Source organism: Gambusia affinis, linkage group LG02, assembly GCF_019740435.1.
Source record: "Gambusia affinis linkage group LG02, SWU_Gaff_1.0, whole genome shotgun sequence".
NCBI lineage: Eukaryota > Metazoa > Chordata > Actinopteri > Cyprinodontiformes > Poeciliidae > Gambusia > Gambusia affinis.
In genome coordinates, this window is record NC_057869.1 from 27,659,416 (window position 1) to 27,673,211 (window position 13,796).

At 38.3% G+C, this 13,796-nt stretch overlaps 1 protein-coding gene across 10 annotated transcripts in view; it reads right to left on the reverse strand.

The window, feature by feature from the left end:
• Positions 1–13,796, reverse strand: part of LOC122820862 (A-kinase anchor protein 13) — a 135,266-nt gene that overhangs the window by 91,356 nt on the left and 30,114 nt on the right. For 6 of the 10 annotated variants that reach the window (XM_044098526.1, XM_044098513.1, XM_044098542.1 and 3 more), the window contains 3 exons: positions 8,965–9,121; positions 3,201–3,364; positions 2,586–2,757 (listed from right to left, as the gene is read on the reverse strand). In XM_044098526.1, the coding sequence (XP_043954461.1) occupies positions 2,586–2,757; positions 3,201–3,364; positions 8,965–9,121 (493 nt within the window). The remainder of the gene's footprint in view (positions 1–2,585; positions 2,758–3,200; positions 3,365–8,964; positions 9,122–13,796) is intronic. The other 4 variants (XM_044098588.1, XM_044098518.1, XM_044098571.1 and 1 more) reach the window with 1 other exon arrangement.

Consider the following 13,796-nt stretch of genomic DNA (forward strand, 5'->3'; position numbering starts at 1 on the left):
GTACTTGCTAATATTCAGACAACACTTGTATGATAAGCAGTTCCACCAGATGTTTGCCAATTGTTGCTGATGCTAGTCTGGAGGAGCTGGGAGGGGAAGGGGCAGGAAGGGGCGAGCTGTGAGGCGGAAACTCGGCTAGAGACTGCAGCTCCGAAGGGGAGTGGCATTAGAGCAGGCATTCAGGCTCCCCGATGGTTACCACAGGAGACTCAAAGATTTCACAAACGTGCATTAAAGAATCACAGCAGTACTCTGGGTATGTTTTTGATGAGGAAATAAAATCACAATGTAACATATAGCTCAAAAAGTTGATTTTTACACAATATTGTCTCTTTAAATTTCTTTGACACTGTATGGATGAGAAAAAAGATGTACAATAAAATCTTACTTGCACATCCAGTTCTTGTTCTTTTCTAATGCATTGAAAGTGTTTGACGGAGAATCATCCTAAAATAAATGCTGAAATGCATCTTTAGAAGCCCAAAATTAGCACATGCCTTCATGTTAATGATGCTGAAACTTCTCACTAGCATTAACATCCGGTGCATACACCTCTACGATGCTTTGAAGCTGTCAACAGTTTCTGGCATGAAGGACGGATATCAGGAAGATACGGATACCCTACGGACAAATTCCCATGAACATCTTGTGTTCACCCTTTATCTAGCACCATTCTGCTTACGCGCATCATCTCTATAGAGCCATTGTTTTGTAGCTGCATTTCCGTGAACGTAAGACTGAGATTTTATTAGGCATGGCCTCTGCAGACTGGTTTTGCTCTACAGTGTTAGTCAGCGTCGTTCTCGCTCCTTGTGGTGAATTCCACTCCTTGTTATCGCTCGTCATTTCGCGTTTTTTTGGTAAAGAAGGGTCCGCTGCGGTTTCTCGTGCATTAAATCAAAACTCAGTCGTCGAGGAAAAAATAAATGCATACCAATGTAGTCATGTGTTCCATGTTACAGTTTGTGAACTTTGTGTTGTCACGCTTTTCCCATCTGCTTTTAATGGCTGGAAATAGACCAGGCATGTTAGTTTTAGTAGAGAAAAGCAGAATGTGCTGGGATCGTCTTTGAGTTGCCTCCTCTCCCGACTACAACTATGACACAGCAAAACCCTGTAGGTCCAGCCTTGCATGGAATGGATTATAACCTTTTCTTTTGTTATAGACAAATGGTTTTGTAATTGAATAGCTAGAATTTTTTTTTATAAATGTATTCGAGACAATTCAAACAAGTGGTTCAGATCACAATTACCACGGACATTACTGCTCTAGCTGCTGTGACATAAAATATGGTTAATTCCACACTGCTTCTGCGCTAATGGTGCTTGTAAGTAAGTGAGCAATTTATTATTGAGCAGCAATATTCTTTTGTAAAAGGCAATTACTTCAATCAGACCATAATGCAAATTACACACACCGAGTCAATACATAGAAACAAAAACAACTTAACAGTTTTGAGTTGTGTAGCTATAATATGGTTCCCTGCAAAACCATACATAGTCCTTGAATTTGTTCACATTTTAGCAGATCACAACCACAAACTTTAATATGTTTATTGGAGTTAGACAAACAGAAAGTAAATGTAAAGCGATTACCAGAAGTTTACATACAGCCAGTAAAAAGATGCATTAACTTTTTTCCCCTCACTGTCTGAAAAAAATGTTTCCATTTGCTGAATGCAACAATAAAGAGGGAACGAATATGTCAAGAGATTAATTTATACATATTTTTATTCAGTGTATGTAAACTTCTGGTTTCAACTGGAGTTGTGAATAGGAAGGAAAAGAGTTGGTAGCTTTCAAAACTTGTCAAAAGACTTAAAGGCATAGCTTTATGTGCTTTCAAGGGACAGAGTCATTTTATAGCATAATCAAGCAACGATATTACCTTCAGTTATAAAAATGTGAAAGAGAGGAAATACTATTTTTTATGGAGTTATTTTTGCAAAACTCTACATCAAATATGACTCAAAAAAAAATTTTACTTCCCAGTTTAACATGTTGAAATTGGGCCTCTGTTTCTTTAAAAGTTTCTGCTCTTTCTGAAGTCACCACAACATGGATCCTCTTTTAAGCCTTTAACAATATTTTTACCAGCGGTACACGGAGAAGCAGCTCGTATACTGGGCTCAGCAGATGTGCAGTTCCAACAGGTGTTTTCTAATTTACACTGGCTAGTCTGAGGGAGCTTGGAAACCGCAGCTCCTAGGAGGAGCTGTACCTAAAATAAAGAAGGAGGAGATGCACCTTCTGTCCCTCCAGCTGTTTTGCACAGCTGAATGGTTGCCATGGGAGATTGAAGGATTTCTCAAACATGCATAAAAGACTCAAGGCAACGCTCCAGTTATGTGTTTGAATAGGGAATAAGATAATAACATGATGTAAAGTTCAAAAAGGTCAATTTTACATAATAACGCACCTTTAATTAATAACAATCAAACACAAAATTGGTTTATCACAAAAGTCTAATGTGATTCATTATTGTTTTTGGTAGCAAAATCACAAACTGTAAAAAAACCAAACAAAAAAACCACAAGTAGGAGTCGTTCAGCAAGGCGCTACATGCAGCGGTTTTCCAGGCTCACCGGTGCTGTTGGACTGTTTGCTCCCCAGTAGACTCCATCCCGGAGGCAACACCAGGTGGTGGAGGGCCAGTGCCAGGTTCTCATCCAGGCGCTCACACTCTTGCACTGGAATCTGACACTCGTCCAGGAGCAGGGCCCCGTCGAGGCCGTCGGCCCGGCCCGCTGTGCTCACCTGTGTGGAAGGCGATTACAGAGATGAGTCGACTTTTTAGCAGAGGAGAGCGGGCAGAGTTTTTGGGGCGTGCTCCTTTTATAAAAGTCGAGCATGAGAGCAGTAACCAAGCGCCGATAAATAACGGAAGACGTAAATGTAGGGAGTCCCTTTCGCACGAGTGCAATTCGGAGCTGCGGCTGCGTTATTGAAAACATCGGGTTCGGCAAGTAAAGAAAATAGTGTTCCATTTAGAAGCGCATGAACATCAGAATCCGGATCAATTTCCTTCTCTTCGATTGTACGTTTCTAAGAGACTCCGAGCTGAGAGAAAGTGAATTCAGTAATAGAGTATTAATGTCAGACATTAGGGCAGCAAACAAAAACAGAATGCATTATTTGGTTTCCCTGCTCTCAAGTGCTGAACAAGATAAAGTGCTATGGGAGATGAAATGGCGACTCACCAAGAACTGGGCCATGTCAAAGGCCAAATCCTGGACAAAGCTGAATCGATGCTCGGCCAATGGAGCCACAATCCCCGGGCAGGACGCTGGGCTCTCAGGGCCCCTGGAGGGAGTCTGGGTGGTTGAACACAAGGTGACCAACACCACCTCACAGCAGTCATGAGCTACGATACAATGAGAGACAAACAAAGAGAGATCAGAGGGGAAAACGAGCCTGGAGAGGACTACTTTTTTTTTTTCACCATTCAATCAATATAATTCAGGTCATTTTCTTGTATTTTTTCACCCTTTTTTGCCGTGCAGCTGGAAATAAAATGTTTTCGAGAGCTTGTACTATTTCCATCTGTGAATTGTATATTAAAAAAAAAATAAAAAAATCAATCAACACCTTTTGCATCTATTAAACCTGCAGTTTTAACCCAACTGGTTTTATTGTAATCATCAGTCTCTTTACTTAAAATACATAAACATTATTTTTAATTATGATGATGAAATTTAGCCAAGGCTAAATTACTCTAGTTATTGATTAATCGGTTGATTGTTCTGACGATTAATTGATTAACCTCATAATAGGAAAGGACACATTCTGGAGAGATTTCACTTGAAGCTTTTTATGGACTATTACAAATACATCACAACATCCAAACAACTCAATTCCTTTTTTGAATGAGAAAATTTTATTGCCTGAAATCTTCCATTCTTTAAGTGTACACTTGATATGTTTTAGTAAAGAATGCATCTGAAGCTAAAAATATATATGCTAATGTACAGATCTCAGCTCTTTCTGATTAACTCAACGTCAATACAGCTGATATACATTCATATGTTTATTTGCATCTATTAATGCATTCTAACACTGTAGAAAAAGCCTTAAAGGGTTAAATCAAAAATATGCAGAATGCAGCATTTTTCTTAGCCGATTAATTGATTGTCAGAATAACCAATTCCTAAAATAATCATGGAGCCAAAGTTATGTTTTCAAACAAAATGACACTAATTGGGCAAATGTCACACAGTGGGTGAAGCATTCATTCAGCATTAGAGAACCATGTTTAAAATTAAAAGCCACGTCTGAGCTTTAGAAAAAACAAAAACAACCTAAATAATTTCTACTTTTTCTGATAAGGAAACATATTTGATACATTTCCAAGTAATATCACAGCCAAGTTATTTAATGGCTTCCAAAAGTTATGTGAATTCTTTTGGGACATTTAACCATGTATTACTGTGTAATTCTCTGTAATTATCTCCCTTTGTGTATTAGAAAGGCTCTTCACTAAATTACTATGTTCGTCTAATTCTGGTCTTTAAAAAATTGTTAAGTTGTTACGTTGGGATTAATGATCTACCCAGAAGAGGACTGTTCCATTGACTCATTAAAAATGTGAATTAATATTTAACATTTCTGCTAATGAGGACTTGATAACCTGATATTAGCGTTCCATGAGAATCTTTCAAGATGGGTTTGATGCAGCCTGCAGACGTTGTAGTTGTGCAGAAAGCAGAAGTGGTGAACAGAGGGTTGATGCCGACTGAACGTACCGCAGTCTGACAAAGTAACAGGAACCCGGACTTATTTTCATCTACAAAACACACGTTGACAAAGTGTGGAAATATTAGGAGAATGAAGCTGAAATCATGACATCCTCGGATGATTTTCATTAAAACGCTCTATGCTTCACTTTGGAGCTGCCTCCCTGTCACACTCACACGGCTCCCAGGGACACTTTAGTCATTTCCTTGACGGCAACACTTCTGCAGTTCCAGCGGCGTTTAGCTCATTAATGTGATTTGCCGAACTAAAGACACTCAGAGTCACAGATTAACCTGACATGCTTGTTCCCAGGCTGTGAGGAGAGGAAACCCGGGCACAGAATGGAAAACTAAAAAAATAATAATAATAATAATAAAAAAAGAAAACAAAAACTGCATTCACTACATATTCATCATTTCAGACTTGCAATGCTGGAGTAATTCCAACTCACAGAAAAATTAAAAGCAAATAGCAGTAATCTTTCTTTTACTGAAACGTTTGTCCAATTGAACTCCATCTCCTTTGTTGACAAGTCAGACTCCAGCAAATTAACAATGCACCGTGCCATCAGTTATATTTTGTTTATGCAAATGAATGCAATAAATGATTATCACAACAACAGAAAGAGCATGGAGGACCGAGGTCTATGCAAATACACTGAAACATTGGGGGACCCCCGTTAAATATTTGGTTCTTTTGAAAGGAATCTTCACATATCAATGTTTTAGAGCTGGAAAGATTCATGGGATTAATTGTGATGTTTTTGCAGATAAAAAGAAACTTTGAAAAAATGTTTATTGTTCAAATTCAGTTGAAAAAGGAAATTGAAAAATACCCTCTAATCCTAACCCTATCCAATTATTAATCGGTTAATCCACAAAATAATCAGCAGATCAGTCCTACACTATACTGATGTTTAAGTCAAGAAGAACGGCCTGAGCTCTCTACATGATAATGTTAGGGCCTTGTCAAAAGCCAAATAGTATAATTAGCTGCAGATGAATCAAGGGTTCACTAAAGGAATGCGGTCACTGCGTCTTAGGCATTAAAACGAAAAAATTTCTATTAAAAAGAAAAGAGACTGACACTTTGTTTTATTTGCATCATTAAATGTATTTCTGACATTGCATAAAAGAGGCTTAAGTGGTTAAATGAAAAATCTGCAAAATGTGCCCATTTTTTAATTTGATTATTCTGACGATTAACTGATTAATCGGTAGAATACTTGATTACGTTTCAACTCTACCATATTAAATCTTATTTATTTAAATCTGGGAAAGGAAGTGATTTGATCAGAAACGCCAAAAACAAACCTTATTTGAGACATTAAGCAAATAATATCAACAAAAAGTAGCTGGGATATCCTGCCCTCTAGCAGTCCTATTCTCTTTGATTTTCCAGCCAGAGTAAGACTGTTAGAGGGTAGACAGTCTGGCTTCCTGTGGGGGTTTTAGTAAAGTTTTCTCCCTGCACATCTCTGTAGAAAGTTACATTTGTGAAGCCCCCTCTTATTACACAGACAAGTATTGTTACAGCAACGGCAGTAGTAACCAGTTTGCTGTACATGCTGTGATGATGTTTCAGGATTTTTTTGGGGGGTTGTTTATCATCTTATGGTCTGCTGTCAGGATGGTCTTCCTTGGATCTGGTCATGTTGGTACTTTTCGTAAATGTCTTCAAGTTGTAGACATTTTCTTCAGTTTTGATTGTTGATTTATTTGACTTTCTTAATGATATTAAATGACCTCACGGTCCACAGGCCGTCTTAGGGTGATAAATCTCTCATAAAAAGCTTTCTCTGTGAATGTATCCAGTCCTGACACGTTTCTGAAATATTGCAATCATTTGAACAACTACAGTACCCCCTCAACTGACAACATTCCCCGTGTGTGATTTACCACAGCGCGGCTCTACAAACTGAGACGGCAAGACAAGTTTGTGTTATTGCTTTACTCGAGGGCATTTAAATCGCAGTGATTCACAGAATGCACCGCCGTTTCTATTCTTTTTTTATTTTATTTTTTTTTTTAAGCCGTCTGGGAAATCCGTCCCGCGGCATCCTGGCCGGCTCCAAGCTCGGCCCTTTGGAGTCCATATCGGCCCGACGGAAGAAGCGGCGAAGCGGAGCCAATCTGTGAAAAGAAAGTAACTCCTCCCCACAACCCCCAACAGACGCCTGTAATTCAGCTGAGCTCTTAATAAGATAACGCCGTTTATCATGTCCTGTCTTTATTCTCTACCTGTCAGGGAGACGCAGAGGAAAACAAATTCAGCTACCGCTCTTCCTCGTGTCCTTCGTGCTTTGTGCTGCTCCTCACATCGTTTATTGTTGGAAAGCATCAAAAGGAGATTATATCTTTTGTTGTTTGCCATCTACCGTAGCAGTTTTTAATACAGTTTATCGTTTTTAGTTGACTGTCCAATATGTTTCAAGCAGCTCTACTCTGCACAAAACACAAAGTCTTACCAAGTAATTTTGGTCTAGTTTTGTACAGCAAAAATCTTAGAACATTGAAATGAGACAAAACCAACTTAGAAGCAACTGTCAGCTCGTCTGAAGTCAATAATTCCTGAATATTGAAGAAAAGTTACTGGTTATATAGGAAGATTATTTCACTAATAAGACATTTTTCCATGTTATAAGTGAAAGAATCTAGCATTGAAACTCATACTTTTTCATCAATACTAAGGAATTAGTTATTTAAAATAAGCATCTACATTTTCTAAAACGTTACTTGTGAGTTAGTTTTGTCTTATTTCACTTTGCACTATAAATTAGACCAAATATACTTGGTCAGATTTTGTGTTTTTGCAGTGCAACTCTTGCTTTACGATACCCAACTCCACAGTACTGAGAAAGGTTAAAATCAGAACGACATGGTGTTGAATGGGAACCATTAAAAAATTGCTCCCTGTTGAAAAGCAGCAGGCAGAAAGTGACTAGAGAGCTGATGGTGTTAAAGTTGAGAGCCCAGTCAGCAGATTTATACCAATAGTTGACAACCAGTATGACAGACGAGGCAGCTTCTAAATCACTTTTAAAAGGTCGCCCTTCTTATAGACAACCCATTTTTACTTTTCAATCTCTTCATTTCACATCATATTAAAACTTATAATTTATCAGTTTGTTTCGAGTCAATATTACTATTTTTTCTTTTTTTTTGATTATGTATTGACTTTAGGAATAATCAGAAGTGAGGAACAAAGTATTAGTTGGACTCAACATGACACATTGACTGTATCTAAAGGAACTGAACTACACTAAAAGTCACAAACGCTTAACTATCCCAAAAGGCAAAATGACTGTTAGTGGTAGTCATCTTTTGGTATTATTAACCTTGGTTATTATATGCTGGAAAACATATTACCTGTTACTCTTTAAAAAAACAAAACAAATTCTTGACAAGAACTTGTGTGCACAGTGAATTTTGCTATATGATGTGTTTGAAGCTGTTGCTCATTTACCAACTCTGCAATCAGTAGCTCAACAAACATGGACTGAATTTACTCAATATAAGATCAGCCTGATGTAATTCATCAGTCAGACAAAAAGAAATGGAAGAGAAGCATTTCTGTTGCTGCAAAATCCAACAGCAGCTAGGACAATACATTCTTGCATATTGGCTTTAAAAAACAACCCTGTAGTTCCACTGGTAGATTCTTTCACTTATGGTAAGATATTTTTCCAGTCTTAAATGGAAAAATCTATCAGTGGAACTAGTACAGTTTGTATTCAAGGATTACTAACTTAAAACAAGATTTTATATCTTGCTGAAGAGTTACCTTTAAGTTAGTTTTAATTCAAGTGTACTACAATAATATCCACTAGACAAAGACCACTAAAATGTAGTGTTTTTGCAGTGTAATGAAATCTTTTATATTGTCTCAGAGTACATAAATAAGCAGCATGATGCATCCGACAACAACGTATAATTTTTCCCTCTGCTTAGAGATCACTCGCTACTTTGTGTAAAATACAAAAGAAATACTTTTAAGGTTTGTAGTGACACAAACTGAGAAGAAAATTTAACTGGTATATATGATTTCCAATGCAGCACAAACTGAGTTTCAGGTTTTGTACCTCTAATCTAATTTCATCCATTTTATCTATTAAAAATGGAAATTTCGAAAACAGGAGAGACGTTAGATCACATATGTGTGGATTACTGTCTCTCTCTTCCTGTTGGGAGTAACCGGGGTTGTGGAGGCTTGGCTGCGGCGGTGGCTCACCGGGACATAACGCCTGTAAGGTGTCATGGCTGCTCCTCAGGGTGCTGGTTAGATGTCTCTGCGTGCTGCCGGCGAACAGCAGGAAGTAGTCCACTCCCCGATCATCTGCAGCCAGCTCTTCGTCGGAAAGCTGCACTGTGACAACACATCGGCCCTGCTGAGACAAACGGGGCCGTAAGTGAAAGGAAGAGAAAAAAATAAATAAAATGGCATCTTCATGTAGTAGAATGTGTGCAAAATTATTAGGACAGTTTTATTTTTGACTTGCCAAATGACTTCTTTAAAACCTTCCAGAATATAAAAACGTGGAAAACTGAGATTTGGTTTGAGACAATAAAACATCTTCTTCAATATCTTTTTGTTAGAAAATGTGCATTTTTGCATTTCAACCTTACAAAGTCAAACACAGCGATTAGGGGTGAACGACATGGACTTGACGTTTCATTGTGTTATTTTGTTGAAAACAATAAAAGTGATGTTAAGACCTATTTATTACTTTTTTGTAGGGCTGCAATTATTCTGACATCTAAAGCTTCTATTAGAAAGTTTCTAATGCGTTATTAGAAACACATTAAAAGATGCAAATAAAAATAAATTCCTTTTTAAATAAGAAAACAAACATTTTACTGCCAAAACGTCGATACTTCAGCATTAAATATATATATATATATATATATATATATATATATATATATATATATATATATATATATATATATATATATATATATATAGTACAGTTTTGGTTTGATTACTGCTCTGAATGTTGTTTTTTCAGTAAATGCTCTTTTCTGGAGTTTGCACATGCCAGTTAACAATTAATCAATTACTAAATTAGATGACAATTAATTCAATGATCAATAAATTGTGAGTAATCCGATTAACTGTTTCAGCCTTTCTTTTTGTTAAGGAGCTGTAAGGCTGTGAATGCATGGCACAGCAACAAAACAGAAAATGGAAGAAAAATAGTAAAAATGACAATCCTGACAATACAGAGAGTTTTTGGGGACTTTAATCAAAAAGTTTAAGACTTTTTGATTTACCTTTGATTTTACTTTGATTTATTGTGACAGCGATAAATCAAAATCTTTTCATGATAAGAAACTTATCGTGATAAATAGTAAACAGTATAATAAATGTCCACTCCTAAGAGTGATTAATCACAGGGCCAGAGTGTGATTAAGCTGATTAAAATGTTTTAATCGATTTGACAGCACTACAAAATACAAGCAATTTAACAAAATACCACAAAAGTGTTGCCCATTTAGGACCAGTGATGGCAAAGTGGGCAAGTTTTCGTCCAATTATGTTGTTTTTTAATACGTTTGGCTGGGGGAAAAAAACAGCTTTGGGCAGGTTGTTAAAATTTGGGCTGCTTTTCACAACATTTGGCAGATTTTTAGAAGGGTTTCGGAGGACAGTTCTTTTGAAATAGTTGCCATGATGTGGCAGAAAAGCACAAAATAAAATGCTGTGTTATTACTCATCTTACTAGCTAATTTAGTTTGAAATCTCTAGAATCTGTTGAACATGAAATTGTCAATGATTAATCAAGTGTCACTATGTAGCAGTGCTGTAAAGCAGAAGTCCCAGGGCAATATCAAGTTTTAAAAAGATATATCACCATAAAAAACTCAAGTCTCATAGTGGTCAGTCAAGTCCTTTGCGGCCCCAATGGGATCTGGTTCTGGTCAGAATATAACAAAGGACAATTTATGGTGCTATCAACATGAATTTCATTACATGAATTTTGGAGTTGGATGGGCTTTACATTCTTTTGGGTTTGGAAACCCAGATCTGGCAAACTTGTGTAGGACACCAGTAGACAATCAGTAGACAGTAGCTTCAGTGTCTGGAGCTTTTTAACAGCACAAAATTTCAGCTACATTCAGTTCAACTGTGTGAACTAGATAACCATTGAATTACCAGAGCACAAAGATTCAAAAGTGTAATTGTGCATAAATGCTGTCTGCTTTATTTCTAACGCAACAAAGGCCCAGAGTGAGGTTGCACAATTTGTGGAATGATGTGGTGTCATCTGAGGACAGACCAAAGGGGGGAGGAGATGGGACAGAAAATGGGCATATTGTTCACTTCAACTTTTTTTTTTCCCTCCATTGGGGTCAACAGAATGGAGAACGTCTCCCTCATTTACTCCGAGCGACGCTGCAGCTTTTTCACCCAACGTCTGAGCTAAGCAGCGGGGTCGAAGGTGCTGCCTTCCTCTCCTTCAGGGATGTTTCTTCCAGTCTGAAAGGCAGCAGCGAGGCTAACCGGCAGCCTTGGGACCTGCAGGCCTCTCTGTTTGGCAAGGCCAGAAATGCCGTTTGAACAGTTTGAGAATGGAAGAGACTTGTTGAAAGTCAGCCCAGAGGCCACGGACAGAGAGAGGCAGCCTGGAGGAACCTTCAGAGAGCCAGAAGTGAGGAAGCCGACTCGTGGCGTGTTTAGCGGCGCGCAGAGCGTGTCGGCTTTAACAAGGAGAGATGAGGAAGTGCAGTAAATGAGTCGTGGGCCTGGCGGAAGCCAGCAGGCATGACATCCTCTCTATTAAAAACTCATCTCTTATCCTCAGCTCCGACTGAAAATTAGGGCTTGCCGCGTCGGGAGTGAATTGACACCTCAGTGATTTTGGCAGTTTTGTGCTCTGTGGGAAAATGAAAATACATTGGTGTGAAATAAGTTCCACATTTTCAGCCACGAACAAAGGAGAAGCAAAAGCAGAAATGATTTTCTCTCTTCCTCTGGATCACTTCAGACAGAATGGGGTTTCTTGCGGCAACATGGCGGGCCTCGCGTTTTCCCCAAATCACCCCTCGACCCCTTGATAAACGGCGCAACATGGGCGAATCTTCTCTGACATAAGAACACCTGCAAGCCGATTCATATGAATAAACATTCATAAAAAACATTCATATATGTACCAATATTGCGTTACGAGAGCCGAGACAGAGGCTGGTGCCGAGAGAAAACAGAAGTGAAAGCTGAGAAGAAAGTCAGCTGAATAAGATCGCTGACAGTCCCTTTTTGGAGGCGAACGTGTTGGCAGCAGGCGAAGAGACGGGAGATGTGAAACATCTGCTGGAGACGGCAGGAAACAGAGCTCCACACACAGCCATCTTTGCAAAACATGCAAAAGAGCAGACACACACACATGTGCAGGACCTACACTGGCTGGAGGCTAAAAACTGTGCAAAAATACATTAAAATGACTTTTTTGACCAACTTAAACAAAAACGTTTAAAAGGCGAATAAAGCGCGCCCCTGTGTGCAAATAGACGCCTGCATTGCCACGTTAAATACTTCAAACCAGCGGAGAGCAAAGTGACCTGCTGAGGTATTGACCTGCTAATCATAAAGTTTCAACAAGAAGCAAGCAGCTCTTTAGCGACATGAAAAGCACAGCTGGAGGCTGCAGACCTCAGCCTCTCCTCCCTCACGCATGTATGAGCTGAGCCATTTCCCCGACATCCAGCTGCTGCTTGTCCAGGTGAGCAAAAGGTTCATTTTAAATCAGCAGCACATCCACTACTTTGTTGTAAAACCCTGTATTCAGTCACGCCGGATGACGTCGTTGGCATAACAACAGTCATCGTGGCAGTGGGAATGCTTAATAAGATGTAGTTTCGCACAAAATGTTCAGTTCATATTTTTTTAGTATGTAGAGCTTTGATGTGACGATATTAGGGCTCTTGTAAACAATTATTTTAGTATTATTATTCGAGTAATCCATCAATTATCCTGATGATTAATCAAGTAACTGAATAAAAAGAATTGAGAAGATAAAGTATTGGGAAATTGCACCATAAAGACAGTATTAATATGGGATTTGAATGTCAGCCCTATTTTTCATATTTGTGCATCCCTAACAGTTACTTTTATGTAGCTCAGAAAATTAACTTCTAACAATAACAGCTAATTTTTTTTTTAAGTCAACCTCATCAAAAATGATACAAAAATATGAAATTAAATAAAATAATAAAGCAGCCGACTCACAAAGACACTTCAAATTTGTATGCGCCAAGTTTTTTGTTTATGTATTCATTTTCAGTAAAATTAATAGATGAACTCTCACTTTACACACCCATTTTATAGCTTTGTGCTCATGTGCGCAACCGGATCTTAGACACCATCCTCATACACAGAAACAGGTCAATTTAAATGAAGATATGAAATAATACAATATAAAATACAATGACTTGAATTATAAACAGAAACAATCATCCGGCCGGGACACATGGCACTAAATAATAAAATACAATTTAACGAAGCTTCAAAGCACATAATTTGGCTCGAGAAATTTTAATAATCGAGCCCTACATGTTTATCTTCACCTCATGGTTTGCAGGTACAGCAGAGCGTTCAGGTTGTTCCAGACTTTAGCTCACAGAAAAAATGGCTCCCCACTGACTTGCGCTACAGAGTCAGGTGACCAGGCTAATCATGCTAAAAGCATCATCCCTCCAACACTGTGTTGAACAGTTGGTATGGTGATGTTTGTGGTGGTATGCTACATCTGATTTTCACCAAACACAGTCAAACAGCTCCAGTGTGATCTCATTGGTCAGAACAACCCTGCTCCAGAAATCGTGTGGCGTGTTCAGGTGCAGCTCTGTAAAATATCATTGAACAGAGTAGAACTATTATCCTAGCATCCTGTCCAAACAACCAAACCTGTTCAGTTGTCTTTGAACCAAACAGGTTAAAACACCCGTTTGGTTCAAAGTTGTATTCTTGAAAACAACTTTGAAATTTGAAATGCTAGAGCAAAAGTTCCAGTATAAGTATATTATGAAAGCAGTCTTCATGTGTTTAATCATGTATTGGATCAT